This window comes from Epinephelus lanceolatus, chromosome 5 (assembly GCF_041903045.1).
Source record: "Epinephelus lanceolatus isolate andai-2023 chromosome 5, ASM4190304v1, whole genome shotgun sequence".
NCBI lineage: Eukaryota > Metazoa > Chordata > Actinopteri > Perciformes > Serranidae > Epinephelus > Epinephelus lanceolatus.
This window is the reverse complement of record NC_135738.1, coordinates 9,421,744-9,447,321: the sequence shown is the minus strand read 5'-3', so window position 1 is coordinate 9,447,321 and position 25,578 is coordinate 9,421,744. Positions and strand designations below refer to the sequence as shown.

Sequence of the window (25,578 nt, the reverse complement as noted above, 5' to 3'; positions counted from 1 at the left end):
ACCTTTTACAAGTACAAGTATCATACAGATAAAATGTGTCATGTACTTGTGATAAATCCTCATTTGGGTTGCTATATTCAATCTGTTACTCTTGTGATGAAAAATGATCTGAAGCTCAATTCTGAGGCACGTCTGTAAATACTTTTCTCATAGGTAATAAATATTGCAACTTCTGATCAATCCATATAAATTTCATGCTTAAAATTACAGCTTCAGATTAGGCCCAATCGACTTATATCATAAACTTTGCCCATTCAGAGTACAGATACAGATAATTTAGTTGGCTGAATACAGACACAAATAATGATGTACTCACTCATCCCTACTAACACTGAATTTAAATAAAACAATTATTTTCAATTTTTCTGTTTTATTTAACTTAAACAGGAACCTCATGATAAGTAAAGTATGAACTGAAAGTGTTTTTATCAATCTGTTTAATTCTGGTTCAGTCTGACTGACTCCTTAAAGACTTTCACAATAAGTGCCTCTTCTCTCAGCTCTGCAGGTGTTTACCTGCGCTCAGGAGGGCGGGACCTCGGCAGGAGGGGCCCCGGATGATGTCAGCCTCCCGGAGTTCAGTGATATGTGCACAGAGGGCAGTTGTTACCCAGCAACAGGAGACCTCCTGATTGGCCGAGCCCACCAACTGTCATCCACCTCCACCTGTGGACTGAACCGACCCGAACCGTTCTGCATCGTCAGCCATCTGCAGGTAAACAACACCTGAACAACACGACATACAGGTAAACAGAACACCTGTACACAGTGTCTGACTCAGAGTCTGGTCCGCAGTGAGAGCTCAACAGAAGAGGAGGGACAGCTGAGAACTTAGAAACTAGACTGACTGAAGCAGCAACAAAAACTTTGTTGAAGGAAATGATCTGTTCAAAGTGACAGTTTTACCACACACACATACATACACATATCATACATACCTTCAAAGTGTCCATCTGTTGTCTGTACAAGGGGAAGCATAAACAGGGGCATAACGCCAAATCCTGGGCCCTATGCATCAGCAGTCTCAGTGGGCCTCCTGCCATTCCTCTCTTGATCCATGTCTCTCTCACACACCTTAAAAAATCACTTGCATTTCTTTCACTTTCCTTTATTTCCTTTCTTTTTTAAACCCCAATTTCCCTTTGTTGGGGAAAGACAAGACCTTATACGTTGGTGCTCCTGCATAAGCAGTCACTCAGCTCGAGCTGCGTTCAGAGACTACGAACCTTAACAATGTTGTGCCTTTAAGGGGCTGTTAATTACTTATCAGAGGACGAGGGTGGATGGGGTGGGACTTCCTTTTTTTTACTCTCCCTCAAGCTACAAATATTTCTCCGGGAGGCTCCCTGAGTGACGGGAGGAAATGCATGATGTTCCGTCCACCATAAATTAGTTAATTTGATTTTTGAAACATACCTCTTGATGTTTGAAAGTTAAAAGATAAAGACGAAATCCTGTAGTTAAAAAAAGCCTTGGATTTTCACTCTCGTCATGCATGCTTGTTAGTTTGTGTAAATGGTTTTGGCCAAATTTTAAGGGAGAAGAAGAGTAGAGTAAGGTGATTTTAAATGAAAATCATTATTTTTCATGTTTTTCATCTGACAGAAGCATGCCTTGCACTTGATGTGTCCAAGGACTGTTAGGAATTTGAAAATCCATAAGTAATTTCTGTGTTTAGAGTTTCTCACTGTGATACATGGTGTAGTTTTGGCGATTTTCAAAGAAAACATGTTTTCTTTAAAAATTTGTGGTAAAATAAATCAATTTATATGACCTTCCCCTAAGCCAAAATAAAAAAACATATTCCCTTCCGCAGTGCTGAAAAAATATTTGACATGCATCCCCCTTTTTTACCACCCCCTCATAAGTAATTCCACTATTTTTTATACAAAGTTCAGTCTTTCAACCAGTTCATTCAGCCAATTTTCAATTTTAGTTGTAGCACAAATTAAGTAGGGGAAAAAATGAACTGGGTAATCCGTCTCATTTTCCTCCCACTACAACAACCCTGCAGGGCAAACAGAATAGGACCAAACACAGAGCCCTGTGGAACACCACAGAACAGAGTTTGAGATGAAGAGAGGAGAACCATGACTGTCCATAAGGACACAAGCTGCACTGAGATCCATCGGAACCAGAACAAAACAGCCTGCTGCAGCCAGAGAGATCAGGGAGACTCTGAGAACAATGTCCAATACAGATCTGTACACACGACATCTATTGCATATCTGTCTGCCCTGGAAGAGGGATCTCTCCTCAGTTGCTCTTCCTGAACTTTCTGCCATTTTTTTCTCCCATTAAAGGGTTTTTTGGGGAGTATTTCCTTATCAGCTGTGAGGGTCCAAGGACAGAAGGATGTCCTTTACTGTAAAACAAGGCAAATTGTTATTTTGAGCTTTATGAATAAAATTGAAATTGTATTGAGTCACTTTTCAAAGAATTTTGCACTGCAACTTGGAGATCCTTTAGAGATAGACGAAAAAGAAGAAGAAGACGATGTGATTCTTTAAGAAAAGTTTGACTAACAGCTTCACCACACACAAACACAGTCTGTCTGAACCATGACTAACTCCTGCAATGTTTCTGTTTCTACTTCTGTCTGATTGGACGGTCAGTGTGTTTGGTTAAAGTGTGTGTGTGTGTATGTGTGTTTGTGAGTGTGTGTGTGTGTGTGTGTAAGTGTGTGTGTGTGTGTGTGTTGGTTTCTGTTGATTGGACGGTCAGTGTGTTTAGTTAAAGTGTGTGTGTGTGTGTGTGTGTGTGTGTGTGTGTGTGTGTGGCACAGTCTGCAGTGTTTCCTGTGTAAAGCGACCTCCCTAAAAGGAAACACTGAGCTGTGACAGCAGGCTGATGTTTGTCCAGATGTTTCTTTGGAGAACACACAGACCACTTCAAAGATCAAAATGAAGCTGTCCAATCAAATTGAGAGAGTTAAATGAGCATACTCAGTGTGTCGCTTCAGATCATCACTGTTTAGTTTATTTCAGTTCAGACTAAACACACATATTAATTAACCCTTTCAAAGACACAGCTGCAGATTGATTCCACCCATTCATGCTTTGACCCGACTGGGCTACAGCATGAAGGTCTTTCTGACCAACAGAAGAAGAAAACAGGGAACTTTTCCTCTTATCTCCACTGACCGAGACCAGAGAGGAATGTGAGGAATTCACCTCATTATTAACCCTTAACTCCCCTGCCTGTCTGTCTTTCATTAACCAGGAGGAGAAGAAGTGTTTTGTGTGTGACTCTTCAACGCCGTATGATGAGCTGAGCGAACAGATGAGCGGCCATCGCATTGAGAACGTCGTCACCACATTCGCTCCAAACAGATTAAAGACCTGGTGGCAGTCTGAGAATGGTGAGAACACACACAGGTCACAGGTCACAGATCACAGGTCTCAGGTTTCAGGTCAGAGGTCGCAGGTCAGAGTCCTACTCAGAGTCAGTCCAACATGTTGCTGCATGTTCAACCACAGTGTAATTAACTGATTACAGATCAGCTGACATTAATGAAACATCTGGTCAGAGAGCAATACCCCTTTTAGTCCCGTTGGTTCCAGGAACTAAATGTCTTGTTTGTGTTTCCACATGAGGAAGTGTGAAGGTCAGACAGATCAAATAGATTAACACATAAAATGAAAGTTAACAGACTGTTGAAGATGTTTGATGTGATGAAAACTGAAACTCCACAGTGTGATTGAAGTTTTTGATTTTTAATTCATGCTGCGTTCACGTCGTTGGGACTGAAATTATGAGAAACACATTCAGCCTCCTGGTAGTAATTTAGAGTTCAGACATCAGGACATGATTTCTGCCAGTCAATGAAGAAAACAACCAACAGTCAGATCTAAAGACGATCACGAACTGCTCTGTATGTGATTAAATATGCGACTGCAGGGCTGGCAGTAATCATGTGTGAACACAGTCTGAATAACAGGAGGGTTTTATATTTAGCCAACATTAAAAACCCACAGAAACAGTTGAACTCAGTCTGAAATGGTAAATGTCCGTCTCTCATTCTGACATTCACTCTGAAGTCTTTAGTATTTTCTTTGTGGATGAAGCAGCCTCAGGTTTGTGTTTGACTAGTCACAGACGCGATTAGCTTTCATTTACATTGTCAGTCATCCTAAAAAGTTTCTGTGTGAATCAACCAGCTTCATCGTGAATGTCATGATCATCTCACAGTAACACACCACACTGGACTCACTACAGTCATTCCCCCTCCACAGAGGGCAGGAGTCGGTCTGAACGTGGCCTCAGGCTGTCATTTCTTCAGGATTAGTGGTTGTGAAACTGTGGGGCGGGTACCTCCTGGAGACCGTAGCCATTACAGGAGGTTGGGGGGCGGTCAAGGGGGTCTTTTAGCAGAGTGCAAATAAGCAAACAGGATATTGCCTCTGTGAGAACTTTCCCCCGGGAACCAAGAACGCTAGGGTCAGACTGTCTTGACTCCACAGCAACTACAACTTCATACAGCTTCATTCATAAAATAAAATACTCTACTATTGATAGCAAGACAGGCAGTTGGACATTTATTGTTTATTAACTCTAAATACAAAGCTGAGTGCAAGAGGAAGAGGTGGCCGAGAGTGAGGAACAAAGTGAGTAAAGGACAGAAAGAAATGATTAGCCATGTTTCCACCAAACACTTTAGGTATGGTACCTTTGGAACCAACAGTAACCCTGCAGACATGGTACTTAGACCCTAGGTCTGTTTAGCGTTTCCACCTTAAACAGTACTCTTAAATGTGGGCGGGGTTGTTGTCACTTACTGCTCCATCCAGCACTCACTGTATTTCCTGCAGGTTTGTGCATTTAGTCCTTCTCAGGCAAGCTCAGGGGTTTAGTGTTGCCGGCACCCCCAGGAACTGTTTTTCCCGTGTGAGGATTAGAATATATGCTGTTCTGGTCGAAATTAATATATTAACGCTTGAAGATCCACTCAGTGGATGGTTACAGTGTATGTCATATAAAAACTAAAGTAATGGTCAAAGTTCTTAAAGTGAAATTTAAGGTGTATTGATGGATTCACGTCGTCACCTCATATATTGAGTATAATTACAAGTCAACATTCCACCTTAAAAGTCGCCGGCAGTCGGCCCAGTGAATTAAGTTATTTCTTTCTCCGACTCCAGCTGCTGTGAGAGGCAGCAAAACATCCTTTCATTTTATACAGTTTACTAATAAAACTCTCCACGGTATGAACAGTGGTTACATGAGCCTCAAAACCAGACACAACTCAGCCCTGAGCAGAGTGACCGTCCTCTACTGATCAATCAGACTGCAGTGTTCACAGCTCCACCTTTTAGTACCAGATCTGTGTGCTAGGTACCCCAACAGAGGGGGGACCAAACATGGGGACGGTACAGAACTGTTCCATTGGTACCATCCACAACTTTTCACAGTGGAAATGGAAATAAAGTGCACCGAACTGAACTGAACCGTACTGCTCGGTGGAAACAGGGCTTTTGATGTATGTGGCAGGCAGCAGAGACGGACAGGAAATATTCAGTATGACACTCAACAAAGAATCAAACTTTGTCCTTTAATAGTTTGACATCAGTTACTTGAAAAATCATAAATACATTAAAATGATTCATCCATCAGAGCAAACATGATCATCATCAGTGTGATCTACACAGTTCAGATTTTACTACAGTGACCTCCAGTGGACATAAGCGGAACTGCTATTAATATATGAATGTGGAGTACAGACACTCTGATCTTTAAATTATTGATCTGATCTGCTGTGTTAACATACTGTTGATGTAGAGTATGTTAGTATTGATAGATGTATTGGTGTAGTGTGATCAGTGCTATATTGATGCTGTGTTGTGAAACAGTACTGTGTCAGTCCTTTGGTTGGTAGGTTATTAATGTAACTGTCTGCTGTCTGCAGGTATGGAGAACGTCACCATTCAGCTGAATCTGGAAGCCGAGTTTCACTTCACACATCTCATCATGACCTTCAGAGTGAGTTCTACACAAATTCACACAGCAGGGGATTCTGGGTAATCACAAGCTGATGCATGACTGAAGCCCTGATCACAGAGGAAGTGCTTTGCAGGTTGTAAAACATGAAGCGCACTGCACTGCCATTTTTTTAAAAATTGAATGCCATTAGTAAAAAAAAAATGCTTGCTATGCCTTTTTATCGTTGCCAGCAATCAGTATCTAGTATGTAGTTCCTAAAATGTTGAGGCAGAGGGTACTTGCTGTAGCTCTGGTTGAGGGTGAGAGGCTGTCAGCAAATCGTTTGTCTGGCACAGGGAAACGGAGATCTGTGTGGGTACATGAGACCCTAAAAAAAGGTGGCTCATAGGGAGCACCACCAGTTGGTCCAGGAGCTTCGCCTCGATGATGGCCATTTCCAGGCATATGACTCGGGGGGCAGTTTGACAACCTGCTGTCTATCATCAGGCTGTATAGCTCTGGGTATCCAGCAACCGTAAACTTGTTGTCGAGACCATTACAGAGGGTCCGCCTCTTAAATCATCCAGTTGGTTAATGGGAAAAAAGATGACGAACTGCTCATTGTTAGTCCCTCTCATCTTGTGAAAACAACCGTGGAGAACAGTACCAGGCCAGCGTTGCAAACTGGAGGGGTGGAGTTTGAAGTCTAAACTCTGAGAGCGCATCTCACTGACACTTATTTAAACACAGCAGCAGCTGGTGCCTCTGACTGCAGGTCTGACAGTCACCAGGTTCCTTCACTGAGAGGGTAGTGTGAATGTAAACAGTGCGTTCTGATTGGTCAGTCCTGTGTCTGGACCCACTTCCTGTTTACTGTACAATACACTACATTTACTGTCTGCCATTTTATTTCACTGTCTGAATTCTGAGTGTGTTTATGCATGCATGACATGTGCACTACTTTGCGCTAACAATCTCACAATGAGGTTATCCATATTTTATAAATACGAAATAACTGTTGAGCGACTCAACAGCTGTCAGTGCAACATAAGGATGATCAAGTGTCTGAAATGTCAACTGTTGACTGTCTGTGAGAGAAAAAGTAAAGATTGCGTTAACAAGGGAGTTATCTCAACCTCTGACTGCTGAGGAAGCTGACACACAAACACAGAGTTCTTGAATCAAACTAATAAACACTGTTCCTCTGTTGTTTCTAGTCTGATCCTTAAGACTGGTTCATGTGTTGTCTCCATCAGTGTCACAGTCAAACTTAAAACACCAGAGTTAAACTGGTTCTGACTAAAAATACCAGTAACTTCCCACTGCTGTCTGACCCAATGAATTATAGTTGAATTAATTTCATGGAGCAGAAGGTTGAGGATTCACTTTCTGTTTTTTTCTAAAGCCTGGTTCTTCAACAGGGTATCTGGAACCCCTTAAGGGTGCTCAGAGTTACTGCTGGGGGACTGCCACATGATTCTACTCAATTAATTAATTATTAGTGGAGTGTCTTCCTCAAGCTTGGGTCCTCTACCAAAGGCCTTGGAGTTTGAGGGCTCTGTGCAGTATCTTAGCTGTTCCTGCGACTGCACTCTTCTGGACAGAGACCTCAGATGTTGTATCTGGAATCCGCTGGGGCCACTCTCTCAGTTTGGGGGTCACAGCCCAGAGTGCTCTGATCACCACTGGCACCACTGTTGCCTTGACTCCTCACATCTTTTCTAGCTCCTCTTTCAGCCCTTGATATTTTTTGAGCTTCTCTGTTCCTTCTATCTGATGTTGCTGTCGCTTGGGATTGCTTCATTTATCACTACTGCCTTCTTCTGTTGTTTGTCGGTCAAGACGATATCCGGTTGGTTAGCCATCACCAGCTTGTCATCTATCATTCTCTCAACCACCTTAGGAGGTGTCCTTCATTCTGACCATGGGACTTCTAGCCCATACTCAGTGCAGATGTTCCTGTACACTATGCCAGCCACTTGGTTATGGGGTTCCATGTATGCTGTTCTTGTCTGCATCTTACATCTGATGTGCTGCACTGTCTCAGGAGCATCTTTGAGGCCAATAGGTGTATTATTATTCCAAGTGTACGAACATTCTTATGAGCCACAAAGGATTGTTTTGTAACTTACTGTGCACCTCAAAATCCACTTGCGAAAGCATAGATGGTGAGGGTTATGCACTGAGTCATACTACAGCTGCTGCTGACTTAGCAGCTACAGGCAAGTGTAAACAAAACGACCCAAAATTATTCAGATAATTATCTCAAATGCAACTCAGCTTTATACAGTTTATGCAATAGGTCCCTGCTCTGTCTCTCTTTGAGCTGAGGTGTCCTTGGCCTGAAAAACGTTGAAGACTCCTCATTCTAAAGTGTCAGTTTGAAGTTTGAGCATTCGGTCACAGAACAGAACAAAATGCTTCAGTTCAGGTTTTGTAGATTATAACCTTTATTTGATGAAGATAGTTTTAACACATACTATCATTGGTTCTATGTTGTCTCCTGGACATATTTCTAAATAGTGAAATCTACTACATACATCACCGTGATGGTGGCTTTTTTACTTCTACCTGTATGGAGCTACATTAGGGTCAAATGTTTTGTACTTGAAAAAATAAAATTTGAAGCTGAAAATTCATGTGTTGATCTTGAATTTTGAAAAATACAACAATGTATTCAAAATAAAAATAAGTATATGAAACGTTTTTTCAGGTTAAATATAATTTTGATTCACTTTGGTAATTCTTTTGAATGAATAATTTATTTTCACTTTTCACTTCCATATATATTTTAACATTTGAGGTCTTATTTTTTTCAGTTGCATTTTTTATCTTTTCAGATTCAGATCTTATTTTTTACAGTTTCAAATCTTTTTTTCACTTTCAGATCTTTTTTTTTCAGTTTCAAATCTGTTTTTTGAGTTTCAGACTTTTGACCCTGATGTGGCGTGTGGGGCGTGGCATCAACTGAGAGGGGTGTGGTATCATGAGTGACAGTGCCTTCAGGGAACGTAGGAACTAAAATTCTGACTCAACACTTACAGTACAGGCCAAAAGTTTGGACACACCTTCTCATTCAATGCGTTTTCTTTATTTTCATGACTATTTACATTGTAGATTCTCACTGAAGGCATCAAAACTATGAATGAACACATGTGGAGTTATGTACTTAACAAAAAAAGGTGAAATAACTGAAAACATGTTTTATATTCTAGTTTCTCCAAAATAGCCACCCTTTGCTCTGATTACTGCTTTGCACACTCTTGGCATTCTCTCCATGAGCTTCAAGAGGTAGTCACCTGAAATGGTTTTCCAACAGTCTTGAAGGAGTTCCCAGAGGTGTTTAGCACTTGTTGGCCCCTTTGCCTTCACTCTGCGGTCCAGCTCACCCCAAACCATCTCGATTGGGTTCAGTTCCGGTGACTGTGGAGGCCAGGTCATCTGCCGCAGCACTCCATCACTCTCCTTCTTGGTCAAATAGCCCTTACACAGCCTGGAGGTGTGTTTGGGGTCATTGTCCTGTTGAAAAATAAATGATTGTCCAACTAAACGCAAACCGGATGGGATGGCATGTCGCTGCAGGATGCTGTGGTAGCCATGCTGGTTCAGTGTGCCTTCAATTTTGAATAAATCCCCAACAGTGTCACCAGCAAAACACCCCCACACCATCACACCTCCTCCTCCATGCTTCACAGTGGGAACCAGGCATGTGGAATCCATCCGTTCACCTTTTCTGCGTCTCACAAAGACACGGCGGTTGGAACCAAAGATCTCAAATTTGGACTCATCAGACCAAAGCACAGATTTCCACTGGTCTAATGTCCATTCCTTGTGTTTCTTGGCCCAAACAAATCTCTTCTGCTTGTTGCCTCTCCTTAGCAGTGGTTTCCTAGCAGCTATTTGACCATGAAGGCCTGATTGGCGCAGTCTCCTCTTAACAGTTGTTCTAGAGATGGGTCTGCTGCTAGAACTCCGTGTGGCATTCATCTGGTCTCTGATCTGAGCTGCTGTTAACTTGCGATTTCTGAGGCTGGTGACTCGGATGAACTTATCCTCAGAAGCAGAGGTGACTCTTGGTCTTCCTTTCCTGGGTCGGTCCTCATGTGTGCCAGTTTCGTTGTAGCGCTTGATGGTTTTTGCGACTCCACTTGGGGACACATTTAAAGTTTTTGCAATTTTCCGGACTGACTGACCTTCATTTCTTAAAGTAATGATGGCCACTGGTTTTTCTTTAGTTAGCTGATTGGTTCTTGCCATAATATGAATTTTAACAGTTGTCCAATAGGGCTGTCGGCTGTGTATTAACCTGACTTCTGCACAACACAACTGATGGTCCCAACCCCATTGATAAAGCAAGAAATTCCACTAATTAACCCTGATAAGGCACACCTGTGAAGTGGAAACCATTTCAGGTGACTACCTCTTGAAGCTCATGGAGAGAATGCCAAGAGTGTGCAAAGCAGTAATCAGAGCAAAGGGTGGCTATTTTGAAGAAACTAGAATATAAAACATGTTTTCAGTTATTTCACCTTTTTTTGTTAAGTACATAACTCCACATGTGTTCATTCATAGTTTTGATGCCTTCAGTGAGAATCTACAATGTAAATAGTCATGAAAATAAAGAAAACGCATTGAATGAGAAGGTGTGTCCAAACTTTTGGCCTGTACTGTATGTACACCATATTCATGTGACTCGCAGTGTAAAAATTGATGCCAGTGACAAACTTCCATTTAGAAATCTGTTGTAGACAGTACTGAGCACCAATTGCGGTATAAGAGCGATAAATTATGCCTTATTTTGCAGATCAACAACCACATTTTAAGTGCTGATATGTCCGATTTCCACATAGCACTGTGAACGCAGCGTAGTGTCCACTTCGCTTGCGATGATGGCGTCTGGTTGGTCGGGTCAATCTGCTGGAGCCCATACATCCAGCACACAGGTGAGAAATGTTAACTAAGTTTTGGGAAATCATAACAAATATTAAGGGGTCGTTTTTGTGACAACATACATTTTTTGTGACGTCTTTTAAGTGGCGAACTTGTCAGAGCTGGAAAGTGTGATTGTCCACAGCTCCATCGTCACGGCCCTGTTGATGCTTCCTCATCCAGTAAACGTGTCCCCTGGATGAAACCTTTGAGCTTGGGGAAAAGGAAACAATCCTAAAACACCTCCCTACTCACCTGGTGCCACAAAAATCACCTGGAGCCAGGTCAGGTGAGCAGGGAGGTGTTTTAGGATTGTTTCCTTTTCCCCAAGCTCAAAGGTTTCATCCAGGGGACACGTTTACTGGATGTGAAGCGTCAACAGGGCCGTAACTATGGAGCTGTGAAAATGTATGTTGTCACAAAAACGACCCCTTAATGTTTGTTATGATTTCGCAAAACTTAACATTTCTCACCTGTGTGCTGGATGTATGGGCTCCAGCAGATTGACCTGACTGACTGGACGCCATCATCACAAGCAAAACGGACACTACGCTGCGTTCACAGTGCTATGTGGAAATCGGACATATCAGCACTTAAAATGTGGCTGTTGATCTGCAAAATAAGGCATAATTTATTGCTCTTATACCACAATTGGTGCTCAGTACTGTCTACAACAGATTTCTAAATGGAAGTTTGTCACTGGCATCAATTTTTACACTGCCAGTCACATGAATATGGTGTATATACGTATTGAGTCAGAATTTTTTTAGTTCCTACATTCCCTGAAGGCACTGTCACTCATGATACCACACCCCTCTCAGTTGATGCCACGCCCCACACGCCACATCAGGGTCAAAAGTCTGAAACTCAAAAAACAGATCTGAAAGTGAAAAAAAGATTTGAAAGTGAAAAAATAAGATTTGAAACTGTAAAAAATAAGATCTGAATCTGAAAAGATAAAACATGCAACTGAAAAAAATAAGACCTCAAATGTTAAAATATATATGGAAGTGAAAAGTGAAAATAAATTATTCATTCAAAAGAATTACCAAAGTGAATCAAAATTATATTTAACCTGAAAAAACGTTTCATATACTTATTTTTATTTTGAATACATTGTTGTATTTTTCAAAATTCAAGATCAACACATGAATTTTCAGCTTCAAATTTTATTTTTTCAAGTACAAAACATTTGACCCTAATGTAGCTCCATATACCTGCAACCCTGGGTGATTTTTATCAAGCACCCATGTTGGGCGTTTGATGACTGAACTGTTCAGATCCTTCTGATCATCAGTCAGATCACTGATTAACTGTCTAATCAATCAGACATCAGGTCAGACATTAGTCCTCAGACTGAGTGATAAAACAGGTGAAATTTCAGCCCAGATCTAAAATAAGTCCAGGTCGACCAGTAAGTCTGCCTGGTTTTATGATGCTCAGTAGGATCAGTAGAACATTTACATGATATCTAGTTAAAGTATGTTTCTAACATCGTTCTCTCTCCTCAGACGTTTCGACCTGCTGCCATGGTGATCGAGCGGTCAGCTGACTTCGGGAAGACGTGGCAGGTTTATCGTTACTTTGCCTACGACTGTGAGTCCTCGTTCCCGTCTGTTTCCCAGGGTCCGATGAAGAAGGTCGATGATGTCATCTGTGACTCACGTTATTCTGACATCGAGCCGTCCACTGAAGGAGAGGTACAGCAGTATTCTAAGGGTTTGCTCACTGACAGATAGTCTGGTAACCACAGGATTAAAGAGGAAATGATGTCATAATACACCTGATGTGACGTCACTGTGATGTCATATTGTTAATGCTCGGTTTTGAAATGTCTCTTTTTTCCAGGTGATTTTCAGAGTTCTGGACCCAGCGTTCAGGATCGATGATCCCTACAGCCCCAGAATCCAGAGTATGTCTCCTCACACCAGACCACACCAGGGTTATTGATTATTTATTGATCTATCATTGACCTGTTTCTGTTTAGACATGTTGAAGATCACCAACCTGCGGGTAAAGTTCACTAAACTGCACACGCTCGGAGACAACCTGCTGGACTCTCGGATGGAGATCAAAGAGAAGTATTACTACGCCATCTACGACATGGTGGTCCGAGGGAACTGCTTCTGCTACGGACACGCCTCTGAGTGTGCCCCGATTCAGGGTGCAGGCCAGACCAGTGAGGGCATGGTGAGTGCTAAAGGGGGAAGGGTGAGTCCTGGGTAGACATAGTGAGTCCTGACTGGGGCAGGGTGAGTTCTGAAGGGGGAAGTGTGAGTCTTGAAGGGGACGGGCAGATTGCGGTGGATCATGGTGGATTTTACTGCAGAATATAGTCTGTGAATGTTAAGAATGAGTTTTCGTCTGTTTGTTCGACCACAGAATGTTAATGAGCTGCAGATGACGACTGTCTTGGTCTGTAATTCGGTTCAGATTCTGTCTCTGGTTCATTGCATTTTATTTATATTTTATTGGACCCAAACAACTTTAACTTCTTTCAGTACTTACCGACTCAACTCTATAAAAACAGCAACATCAAGGTTCAGGTTTTCAGTCACACAGAATGAAGGATATTATCAGTATAATCTATTGATTATTATATCAACTGTATTATATCAGGTGTGTTTTACAGTGTACAATAGTTTCTGTTTCTGTAGGTTCAGTTACTGCAAGTGAATGCGATAATGATATTGATTGGTTATTGATTATTATATCAGTTAATTAGATGTGACTGTTGTGTTCTGTGTCTTCAGGTTCACGGTCACTGCATGTGTAACCACAACACTAAAGGTCTGAACTGCGAACAGTGTCAGGATTTCTACCACGACCTGCCGTGGAGACCAGCCGAGGGACGCAACACCAACGCCTGCAAAAGTGAGTCTATTCTGGAAGATGACCAGTAAAATCTGGGTCACTTCAGGTCCTGCTTCAGCCTGTTTTTATAGATTCATCTTCAGTTTGATCAGTAATCAATCATCATGATCAACATCTGAAACAACTGCTGCAGATGACACAATCAATCAGTCAGCTAGAGATGATTTAACTTGAATCTCCTCTCTTCTTCTTCTTCTGTGGTGTCTGCAGAGTGTAACTGTAACCAGCACTCAGACTCGTGTCACTTCGACATGGCCGTGTTCAGGGCGTCAGGAAACGTCAGTGGAGGAGTCTGTGACGACTGTCAGCACCACACAACCGGAAACAACTGTGAGCAGTGTGAACCGTTCTACTACCAACATCCAGAGAGAGGCATCAGAGACCCCAACATCTGCCAGCGTGAGTCCACTGTGCTTAACTGGTTTATACTGGTCTGTCTTTAACTGTGACATCTGATCCAGATGAAAGAATCCACCTGTAGCGAAGTCTTTATCCTCACATTGACTATTGTCCTGTGTGTTTTCCCGTAGCCTGTGACTGTGACCCTGTGGGCTCTCTGAATGGAGGAATATGTGACGGGATGACCGACGTTCAAGCCGGTCTGATCGCTGGTCAGTGTCGCTGTAAAGTCAACGTGGAGGGAGAACGCTGCGAGCGCTGCAAACAGGCGTATTATGGGCTGAGCGACAACCCTGAGGGCTGCAAGGGTACGACACTATACACGTCTACAGAATGAAACAAACAACACATCTACAACTGCAGATCAAAACAGACACACATATGGGAAGCAGAACTCAGAGACACAGAGGACAATGTCTTACAGTATCAGCAGTAGTTACTGATGTAGTGTGTATTTGTACTGTGTTTCAGCATGTACCTGCAGCCCTGTGGGGACAGTTCCTGGAGGAAATCCCTGCGACAGTGAAACAGGAAGTTGCTTCTGTAAACGTCTGGTGACAGGACGAGACTGTGATCAGTGTGTGGTAAGAACGGACATCAACCAAGCAATCACAACCAACCAATCACACTGGACACAGTCTTGAACCTTTAACTGGACCATTTAAAGATGTGACAGACGTTGTGTACTGATGTTTATATAAAAGACAGTTAAAAAGGTTTTCTAATTAAAAATATTGATGCTTTCCTCTACCTTTAATATTATTGTAATATTTCTAGAGGCGCTGACAGGGTAAATGACACTGACTCGTTTTCCATGATAGTAATGTCTCATGTCTGTATAATATTTTAAGACTACAGAAAGCAAGATTCTGATTTACGCAATATTTAAGAAGTCAGATTAGAGCCGACTGTCAGCTGAAGAGAAAACACTGAGTCAAGACTGCAAAGAGACTGTGGAGTGTGTTTATGGTGTGTGTGTGTTTGTGTGTTTATGGTGTGTGTGTGTGTGTGTGTGTAAGAGATGAAAGCCTGAACAACTTCCTCTCACGGCTTTAAATCAGGTTTTACAGACAGAAACGAGCTGGGAGGAAAACGACTTAATGACATGTCTCTAACATCTGCTGTGTGTGTGTGTGTGTGTGTGTGTGTGTGTGTGTGTGTGTGTGTGTTCTCAGCCTGAACACTGGGGTCTCAGTAATGATATGGACGGCTGCAGACCATGTGACTGTGACCTGGGAGGAGCCATCAACAATCAGTGAGTTCCCATCTAAATCACTGCAAATAGCTAATAGACAGCTAAAATGTTAGCATCACTGCTCACACTTTGTAGTTTTGTTTAAACTCCAAATTCGGTTTAGTCATTCCTGGATCCCAACAGTTTACTCTTCAGATTATTTAGAATCTGCACTTACCAAGAATTAATCAGATGCAGTTGACATCTTCATTTTTTGTCGGTCCTTTGTTCTGTATTATTTTATGTTCAGATCTCTTTTCTGTTTTCTTTTGCATTTAGTTCCTCTTCAGTTTGACCCTCCTGTCCGTCATTTGCTCTCAGTTTTTTTTACGTTTTGATGTTCTTACTTTCCGTCATCTTGTTCTGCTTGAATTCTTGGTTCATTGGTTCAGTTTTCCTCGTTTCCTCCGTGATGTTTTCTCTGTTACTGTTTTTTCATTTTTTTCTTCATCAATTCATTGTGAAATTTTCCACTTCCTGTCTTCCTGCAGGTGTGATCAGGTGACTGGTCAGTGCATCTGCAGAGATCACATGTTCGGTCGACGCTGTGATCAGGTCGAGTCTGGATTCTACTTCATCGCTCTGGATCACTACACGTACGAGGCCGAGGACGCCAAGTTTGGACCTGTGAGTAATGTAACCAGTTCCCAATTACATAACTAGGGCTGCCCCTCAATAAGAGTTTTCCTAGTCGACCAATAGTCGTCATTTAGGGCCATTAGTCGACTAGTCGCCCACATGTTTATGACATTAATGTGATTATTAAATGATATATTTTGGGCAGGGCAACACAATGGTTTAAGTTGAAGGTGTGAGAAAGAATAGTATCAGTAACATTGTTAACACTGTGCTACATTACAGAGAAATACAAAACCGTACTAATGAACCTTCATTAATATAGGCCTATATTTTATCTACAAGTGCACGTCACACACTGAGCGAGCCACCTGTTAATGACGCTGTGGGCTAATGGGCATGTAGCTACTTCCATGTTTCAGATGATACGTCATGTTTGTAGTCGACCAATGAAGATGAGTTTACATATCACCTTGGGTTCGTCCTTCACCTTCTCAAAATGATCCCACACTTTGGATTTCCTGCCCGACATGTTATTAACTAGCCTGTGGAATAACCGCAGGTACCAGCCCTGGAAATTAACCTGACTCCTGTCTGACTGCTGAGCCACTTCCTGTGTCTGTCCTTTCAGATTAAATTCCTGAATGGTCGAGTCTTTAGGTTTTGATTTATTGTGACAAGGCGCAGCTCCTGATAGAGTTTCATGTTTGTTTTGTGTTTTTTTTCTGCGACTAAGTGACCATTGAAATCTTGCGAACTAATGACCTTTCTGGTTGACTGTCAGAGGGCAGCCCTAAACATAATAAAAATAATATTTACTTGTCGAGACAAGTCTCATAAGAGCCCTCACAATCAAAATGCCTCCATAACAATAACAAAGAAATGCTTCTTCAACAATAGAAAAATGTGTTTGTAATGATAACCAAATGTGTTTATATATGGGGATAGGGTTTATATTGTGTCTCAGTAAAATAAACCAATTAACAAAATCATTATATAAAACCTTGTATAAAGCCTGCGGGTGTTATGTATTTCCTGTCTGAATATTTTAATGTCCATTTCTATGCGGATGATACCATCTTGTACATTATTGGCTCCAACGTAAACCAACTAGTTCCAGATTATAATCTGCTGCTGACATTTTACATAAATTTGATCTAAACTGCAAAAAGACAAAATGTTTGGTAAAAGCTTGGAGCCCAAACGTAGCAGTTTTGATTAACGGCTATTATTTATATGTTTTTTTTTTATCACTAACAATTCAACAGTTGTTTTCTTCAGTGTTTATTCTTAAATATTGATTAAAAAAACAAAAGACTTTCAGTACGACTTGTGAGCTGATCATCAGTTTTCATGTCCTCATGTTGTTCTTTCAGGGAGTGACGATGGTCCCAAGGCCCCACCCTCTGGACCGCAGTCCGACCTGGACTGGTATTGGTCTGGTCAATGTCCCAGAGGGGGCCTTCCTGGAGTTCACTGTGGACAACATCCCCCACTCCATGGAGTACGACATCCTCATCCGCTATGAACCTCAGGTATGATGCTGTCTGCAAGGTTTAGCTCCGCCCACCAACCCTAACCCAAACCATATGATTGGACCCTGGTGTCACTCTCAGATCGATTCAGTGAAAGCCACCAGAAACCTTGTTTGGTTTGATAAGACCTGCTGACATAATGAGCAGACATATTAACACTTAATGTCAAATAGATATGGATGTGGATGCTCTGTTTTAATTCAAATCTTGGTAGTTTAGGCAAATTTTAAAGATTCAGGAAAATATCTTCTACTCTCATCAGCTGATCCAGAATCTGTGTGAATCAAAGAAAGTTATTTTGCATCACACAGATGCCCCAGTTGTAATACACTAACTGGATCTAATTAGTTGATGCACCGTCCTCCATCTTTCACTCGACAGGTCTTTTAGTAACGGGACTGTTTGAAGAACAAAAAATCAGTCAAGTTTAAAGTGATTTACTCATAAAACATACTGTAGTATATACAAACAAATGTAAGAAAAAAAAATCCATGTGGGGATTTAAGTTAAAAGGTTATGAAACCTTAGATGTTTGTTGGTCCTGCAGCTGCCTGACCAATGGGAGGAAGTTCTGATGACAGTGATGAGACCTGGACCAATCACAGCAGACAGCCGCTGTGTCAACACTGTGCCCGACGACGACAACCAGATGATCTCCCTCCATCCAGGCTCACGGTAACATTCAGCCACCAGAAACCAACTGTTTCTCAAAAAATTCCTTGTCTACACGACTCATTTTCAACACTTTCTCTTTGAGTAAGTAGGTTTTGCTGTTTTCTGTCCTTTCCTTCAGATATGTGGCTCTTCCCAGACCAGTTTGTTTTGAAACTGGTCTGAACTACACAATCCGCCTCAGTCTGCCACGGTACTCAGCCCTCAGTGACGTCCAGTCTCCGTATACGCTCATTGACTCGGTGAGGAAACTCTGAAATTCAGCACCCTGAGAGTTATTAACATTACTGATAAACCAGCTGATTATTTTCTTGACCACAATGATGTCTTCAAATGTCAAAAATATTCAGTTTACTGTGACAGAGAAAAGCAGTCAAGTGACCTTCAGGCTTTAATTCTGAACAAACGTTCCCTCTCTCTAAACACATCTGTAGACAATGTGCTTTCAGTCAGTCTCATGGTTTTCTTCATCCTCAGATCGTGTTGATGCCTCACTGTAAGAACATGGACATCTTCACAGCCTCAGAAGGAGGAGACTCCAATGGAAACAGTGGTTGGGAAACCTTTCAGCGTTATCGTTGTCTTGAGAACAGCCAGAGCGTCATCAAGTCGCCGATGACTGACATCTGCAGGAACTACATTTTTAGCATCTCTGCCATGTTGCACCAGGGAGCTAAAGGTACACCAGTCCACCTTTAATCTAATGACTGCACCTTAAAAATCTCACACTGTCTGTCCAGGGTCTGATGATAAACTTGGTAGCCAACAGGTGCTTATTTCCACATCCAGCAGTTACAGATCAACATGATGATTCATCAGGAGTATTTGTGTTTGTGTCACCTGATGATTGTCAGTCCAATATTTTCCCACTGTTAGCTCTGTTTTTGGTCTCCACCAGTTAAAGGTAGAGTACAGTGTACCTGAGCAGGTAGAGTACAGTGTACCTGAGCAGGTAGAGTACAGGGTACCTGAGCAGGTAGAGTACAGGGTACCTGAGCAGGTAGAGTACAGAGTACCTGAGCAGGTAGAGTACAGGGTACCTGAGCAGGTAGAGTACAGAGTACCTGAGCAGGTAGAGTACAGGGTACCTGAGCAGGTAGAGTACAGAGTACCTGAGCAGGTAGAGTACAGTGTACCTGAGCAGGTAGAGTACAGTGTACCTGAGCAGGTAGAGTACATGGTACCTGAGCAGGTAGAGTACAGGGTACCTGAGCAGGTAGAGTACAGAGTACCTGAGCAGGTAGAGTACAGTGTACCTGAGCAGGTAGAGTACAGGGTACCTGAGCAGGTAGAGTACAGTGTACCTGAGCAGGTAGAGTACAGTGTACCTGAGCAGGTAGAGTACAGCGTACCTGAGCAGGTAGAGTACAGTGTACCTGAGCAGGTAGAGTACAGGGTACCTGAGCAGGTAGAGTACAGTGTACCTGAGCAGGTAGAGTACAGAGTACCTGAGCAGGTAGAGTACAGGGTACCTGAGCAGGTAGAGTACAGGGTACCTGAGCAGGTAGAGTACAGAGTACCTGAGCAGGTAGAGTACAGGGTACCTGAGCAGGTAGAGTACAGAGTACCTGAGCAGGTAGAGTACAGCGTACCTGAGCAGGTAGAGTACAGAGTACCTGAGCAGGTAGAGTACAGCGTACCTGAGCAGGTAGAGTACAGGGTACCTGAGCAGGTAGAGTACAGAGTACCTGAGCAGGTAGAGTACAGTGTACCTGAGCAGGTAGAGTACAGTGTACCTGAGCAGGTAGAGTACATGGTACCTGAGCAGGTAGAGTACAGCGTACCTGAGCAGGTAGAGTACAGTGTACCTGAGCAGGTAGAGTACAGGGTACCTGAGCAGGTAGAGTACAGCGTACCTGAGCAGGTAGAGTACAGCGTACGTGAGCAGGTAGAGTACAGAGTACCTGAGCAGGTAGAGTACAGCGTACCTGAGCAGGTAGAGTACAGAGTACCTGAGCAGGTAGAGTACAGCGTACGTGAGCAGGTAGAGTACAGAGTACCTGAGCAGGTAGAGTACAGAGTACCTGAGCAGGTAGAGTACAGCGTACGTGAGCAGGTAGAGTACAGAGTACCTGAGCAGGTAGAGGTTCAGTAGAAGAAGATGAAAATGTTCTGATGAATGTCTCTACTCTGCTTTTCAACTCTGACCTTTGACCTCCTGTGGAATGAGAACAGAAGGAAGAATTCCCCTCAGGGATTAATAAAACCAGCTCTGGTCTTTTTCTGTCAAATCTTGCTCTGATTCACACACACAGATTTAGATTAGTGGATTCAGATTGAACCTTTCAGATTATTTGTTCATGACCGTCTAAATAGCTTCAAATAAACCTGTGAGTTTTGTTTGATGAATGATGCGGGTCTGAGCGCAACTTTGATCGACTGACTGGCTTAAAGTTGAGCTTTTCTAGTTTTTGCCAAAGTAAAAGTGGTAATAACACAGCGTCGAAGTACTCTGCTACAATCTTAGTTTATAAAAAAACATATTTTGCATTAATAATCTTAATTTTATAACAGCTATGTAGGTATAAATTAAGTCAGTTGTATTTTTATAGCCCAATATCCCATATTTGCTTTATAATCTGTACAGCATATGACATCCTTTGTCCTCAGACCCTCGCTTCAAACAAAGAAAGCTCAGGAAGAGGAGGATGGCTAGACAGGAAGCAGATGTCATGTGTACAGAATAATAATTAAAATAATAATTTTTCCAAACATTAATAATCAATCTACATGTGGCAGAGCATTTTTTAACCAAGCTCGACTACTGTGGAATAATTTACCACCTGATCAGAGACACAAACACCTCTGAGATTTTAAATTCAGACTTAAAGCCTGTTTATTTTTCTTGTCTGTCATTCTGGCTTTGTAAATATCTTTCTGTTTCCTTCAGTGCGCTAAGACTCTGTGATTTTTACATCCAAACTTGCCGACCCACTCTTTCTCTCCTGGTATTCTTGTTAATCTCAGTGATGTCACTCATCAGTGTCACTGTCATGTTGATCCTCGACCTTCTGAGCAAGACTCAACTGGTTTCTTCTTCTTCACATTCCTCAAACATCTTCAGACAGTCTTGCTCATAAATCTGTCAGCATCCCTCTCTCAGACAGGATATATGGAGGAAACATTGTCATCTGTTGGAGCTTGTTGGTTGTTTAATGTGTCTCCTGTGTTGGACTTCATTTCCCAGAATGCCAGTGTGACCCTCAGGGCTCCCTCAGCACTGTGTGTGATCCCAATGGGGGTCAGTGTCAGTGTCGCCCCAATGTTGTCGGCAGGAACTGTGACAGATGTGCACCGGCCACATACCAGTTTGGACCCAACGGCTGCAAAGGTCAGAACCACGATCATGTCATTTATTATCAATACACACTGATAATGATCAGCAATGTACTATATTGGTCCGATGATGATACCATTCAGTCATGAACATACAATATAAACAAGCTGTATTTTTGTTTTTGCAGCGTGTGCATGTGACCTTCAGGGTTCACAGAGTTCATTCTGCAATCAGCTGACTGGTCAGTGTGTTTGTGTTTCGGGAGCGTACAGCCGGCAGTGTGATCGCTGTCTGCCCGGTCACTGGGGCTTCCCCACCTGCCGACCCTGCTCCTGCAACGGACACACTGACGAGTGCGACCCCAACACTGGACGCTGCATCAGCTGCAGGGACCACACCACTGGACACACCTGTGACAGGTGAGTTACACCTGTGATGTCATACACACAGAATACACACATATTCTAGGACTTGTATTCATCACCTCTTTCTCGCCTTTTGTTTAGGTGTCTGGATGGTTACTATGGTGACCCAACGCTGGGGTCAGGTGACCACTGTCGTCCTTGCATGTGTCCTGATGGCCCCGGCAGCCTGCGGCAGTTCGCAGGAAGTTGTTACCGTGGTGACGACTCCCAACAGGCTATCTGTGTCTGCAACACTGGATACAAGGGTAAAAAATTAATTAACACTGATGATATAAAAACTTAATGAACACTGAGCTGGATACAGAAGTAAAAACAAACACAAGTGGCAAGCTGATAAATTTAAAACATACTAACGCTTTTCATCATTTTTATTTCCTGGAAAAGCAGTTTTTCAGTTTTTAGCAGATATGGGGAAAAACAGATGTGACAATAAAACAGAATAATTACAGTTTTAAAGTGAATTCAGCCGGAGGTTCTGGTTCTCAGCAGGAAGTTTTCTGAAATAAACACAGTATCTTTTCTTTGTTTTCACCAGTCAAACGGCAGCTGCCTCGCAGGGACAAACATGGTTTTAATTTAAAGAGAAGCTTTGTGATTTAGTGTGATGTAAACAGAGGCTGAGAGGAGGAATGTGATGAGAGTCTGTTATTAGAGCAGGAAATGAGATGCTCGGGCTGAAATCAGCTGCTGACAGACGCATGGATCACAAACTTTCTCCTTTTGTTTCCACTTCAAACCTGCAACAGTCTGTAAAATGTTTCACTGAATTATTACTTTACATACCTCTATAAAACTGCAGCATGACAACACTGAACAGGTTAACTGTGTGTGAGATGTCATATGGGTGTAAGAGTTGAACCACCAAAAGCAGCTGAAGTGTGAAGTTGAAGCAAGTTTGAAGTCTCTAAAGTGAACTGAAAGTAGCTGAAATCAGGTCAAATGTTCTTTGTAAGAGGTAAGAGCAGCTGAAAGTTAGTCACCTTGGTTTTTCCATGTGAAGATGCCCTAACTTGTCTGTGCGTGACGTGTTGCTTGAATAAGCGGTCGCCCTGGCTCTTTTTTGACAAAGCTTTATGCACCATCAGCCTATTTTCAGAGCAAAAGCAGCCCATTGCTTCAGCTTGCTCAGGGCTCAGTGGGCACCCTGAATGCTCTTAGTGCACCAGAATTTTTCGCTCTCCATCTGCCAGAGTTTTCTTGCTCACTGTGTGTTAGGAAGTGGTGTAAGAGATGAAAGTAGTTGAAGTGTAATCACTGAAAACATGTGAGCAGTTAAATTCCCAGTTTGTATGTAAACTCTGAAAGCAAAGTGCAAAGCTAAAGTGTCAGTTGAAGTGTAAGGCCCTGATTACACAGAGAGACACGTCGCACTGCCTCTTTTTTTAAATTAAACTGGGCCATACCCATTGGTAGCTTTGTCACCTTCTACCTATGCCAATCCTCAATGCCTATGTGCAGTTTCACATCGACTGACCATGTCAGTGAGTAGAAAAATGTGGGACAGACAGAATGACTGACTGATAGGATGACCTACTGACAGTTTCCGTGATTATGTACAGAATACCACACCATGACTTAGTCATACCAAAAATTAGAAGAAAAAACAACAACATTGGTCCACAGGGGGAGCCACAGCGATCGGTCGCATTTTAGCCATTTTTAAGCATTTTTCTGTTGTTATAGCGCCACCCAGTTGCCAATTAGAGTTAAATTTCTCCAGTCACCTTGAGGCGTCCTGTTCTACATATCTACCAAGTTTAGTAAAAATCCATATGGGGGTTAGGCCTAGATAAGAAATTAGCTCTCTAGCGCCCCCATTTTGTTTGATGGGGTCAATAATGGAGGGGTCCCCTCAGATTATGTGTGGTCATATGCCTACAAAGTTGCGTGGTGATGGGTGAAACCCTTGAGATGTTATACACCTTTATGTGATGAGCCACGCCCTCTGCAATATTCATTGCCTTATAGAAGTTCAGTTTTAGTAAGTTTTCCAACTTTTGCCAAGAGGGAACTTTAGATATTGGTCCCTAGATTATGTTCACCCAGTTTCATGCAGATCGCTCAAACTTCCTAGGAAGAGATCGATTTTAAGTGTTTTTCAAAAAATTCAAAATGGCGGAAAATCTATATAACTGGAAGTTATGGGTTCTTGAGGCAGATGTGTTCCTCATGAGGAGAGGCATCTCTGTGCAAAGTTTCATGTCTCTACAACATACGGGGCATGAGATATGCCCATTCAAAGTTTGCAATTTCAGTCGGTTGCTATAGCGCCCCCCTTTGGCCAATTGATGTAATATTGCTTCATTGGCATCCTCCCATGACCCTCTACCACTGTGCCAAATTTCACATGGATTGACCAAGTCAGTGAGGAGAGAAACGTGGAACAGAGACACCCACAGACAGAGTTTTCGTCATTATATACATGGGTATACATGTATAATTACCCTCTGAGCAGAGGATGAGATCAGCCAGCATATGACAGGGACAGTAAATGATTGTTATTGCCATGCTATGCCATTGTTACTGTTAATAAAGCACTGCCAACACATATGCTACATGTCACGCTTCTTTTGATTCGGTGATGCCGGCAAGCTGTTTTAAAATCACACATGAGTGGAATGATGCTGTCGTCATTTGGTTCTGTGTGAAAATGCAGAAGCGGCATGAAGAAGGGACTTCGTAGCGGCTCTACAGCACCATCTCTGTGTAAACACTTGAAGTGTCAGTGGAAAGTCAACTGAAGAGTGAAAGTAGTTGAAGTGTCAGCCTGCTCTAAGCTAACTGATGAATGAACCACAGATATTCACCGGTGTAATAAAAATACTGTAAAAAGTGAAGCCATGTCCTGTAAACATTCAACACGCTGATCAAACTAGAAATAACAACTGAATATTACTTCTAACGGAAAAAAAAAACAAAAAACATGGTGACATTTTGTAGATTAAACTCTTCGTCAGACATGTTCGAGATCTATAAACTCTTCTCCTTCTCTCTGCAGGTGCTCGCTGTGATGAGTGCTCACCTGGTTACTATGGAAACCCCGGAGAGCCAGGAGGGCAGTGTCAGCCCTGTCAGTGCAACAACAACATCGACATGTTGGACCCGGACTCCTGCGATGCCAGAACCGGCGAGTGTCTGCGCTGCCTTTACCACAGCGAGGGCGCCTCCTGCCAGCTCTGCAAGCTGGGTTACTACGGCAACGCATTGCAGCAGGACTGTAGGAGTGAGTACACTGGGTTTATTGGGTTATCATGGCAACATTCTGCCACAGGACAAAGTCTTGACAAAGCTTTTTACATCATCTTAATAAAATCTGACTGAAATTTGCAATAAACCGACTGACAGCATCCAGAACAGCCTTTAACTTTCACTCTGAGTGAGCTGCCAGAAATACGAAACCCAGAAACTTAACTCTTTAGAAATCCTTCTTTACAGATCAATATTATGGCTTTTAGCAAGCGCCGTTATTTTCCATGATTCTTTTTAGCCCGATTCCTGTGTGTCTTGTGTCCTGATCTGTTTTTTGCTGCCCATCTTGACCAGGACTCCCTGGCAGAAGAGATTTTGTGTCTCACTAGGACCTTTCTGAATAAGTAGAGAAAAAAATGAAAATAAATGCATGAAAATCTTCAAGCACCATTCACACATTATCTGACCTGGAGTGCTGACAACCCTTGATTTATAAGAGAGACCTTGATCTTAATAAAAACTTAATGAAGTCTTACATAGAATTTAGAC

The 25,578-nt window shown here is 42.4% G+C and overlaps 1 protein-coding gene across 1 annotated transcript in view; it reads left to right on the top strand.

The window, feature by feature from the left end:
* lamb1a (laminin, beta 1a) overlaps nucleotides 1-25,578 on the top strand; it is a 42,003-nt gene that overhangs the window by 1,770 nt on the left and 14,655 nt on the right. The window contains exons 2-21 of the mRNA XM_033635390.2: nucleotides 501-715; nucleotides 3,223-3,361; nucleotides 5,906-5,979; nucleotides 12,360-12,548; nucleotides 12,697-12,760; nucleotides 12,836-13,038; nucleotides 13,602-13,722; nucleotides 13,933-14,121; nucleotides 14,253-14,429; nucleotides 14,593-14,705; nucleotides 15,297-15,376; nucleotides 15,847-15,982; nucleotides 17,308-17,466; nucleotides 18,014-18,141; nucleotides 18,260-18,380; nucleotides 18,616-18,817; nucleotides 21,326-21,469; nucleotides 21,603-21,834; nucleotides 21,922-22,085; nucleotides 24,839-25,063. Of these exons, the coding sequence (XP_033491281.2) occupies nucleotides 501-715; nucleotides 3,223-3,361; nucleotides 5,906-5,979; nucleotides 12,360-12,548; nucleotides 12,697-12,760; nucleotides 12,836-13,038; nucleotides 13,602-13,722; nucleotides 13,933-14,121; nucleotides 14,253-14,429; nucleotides 14,593-14,705; nucleotides 15,297-15,376; nucleotides 15,847-15,982; nucleotides 17,308-17,466; nucleotides 18,014-18,141; nucleotides 18,260-18,380; nucleotides 18,616-18,817; nucleotides 21,326-21,469; nucleotides 21,603-21,834; nucleotides 21,922-22,085; nucleotides 24,839-25,063 (3,075 nt within the window). The remainder of the gene's footprint in view (nucleotides 1-500; nucleotides 716-3,222; nucleotides 3,362-5,905; nucleotides 5,980-12,359; nucleotides 12,549-12,696; nucleotides 12,761-12,835; nucleotides 13,039-13,601; nucleotides 13,723-13,932; nucleotides 14,122-14,252; nucleotides 14,430-14,592; nucleotides 14,706-15,296; nucleotides 15,377-15,846; nucleotides 15,983-17,307; nucleotides 17,467-18,013; nucleotides 18,142-18,259; nucleotides 18,381-18,615; nucleotides 18,818-21,325; nucleotides 21,470-21,602; nucleotides 21,835-21,921; nucleotides 22,086-24,838; nucleotides 25,064-25,578) is intronic.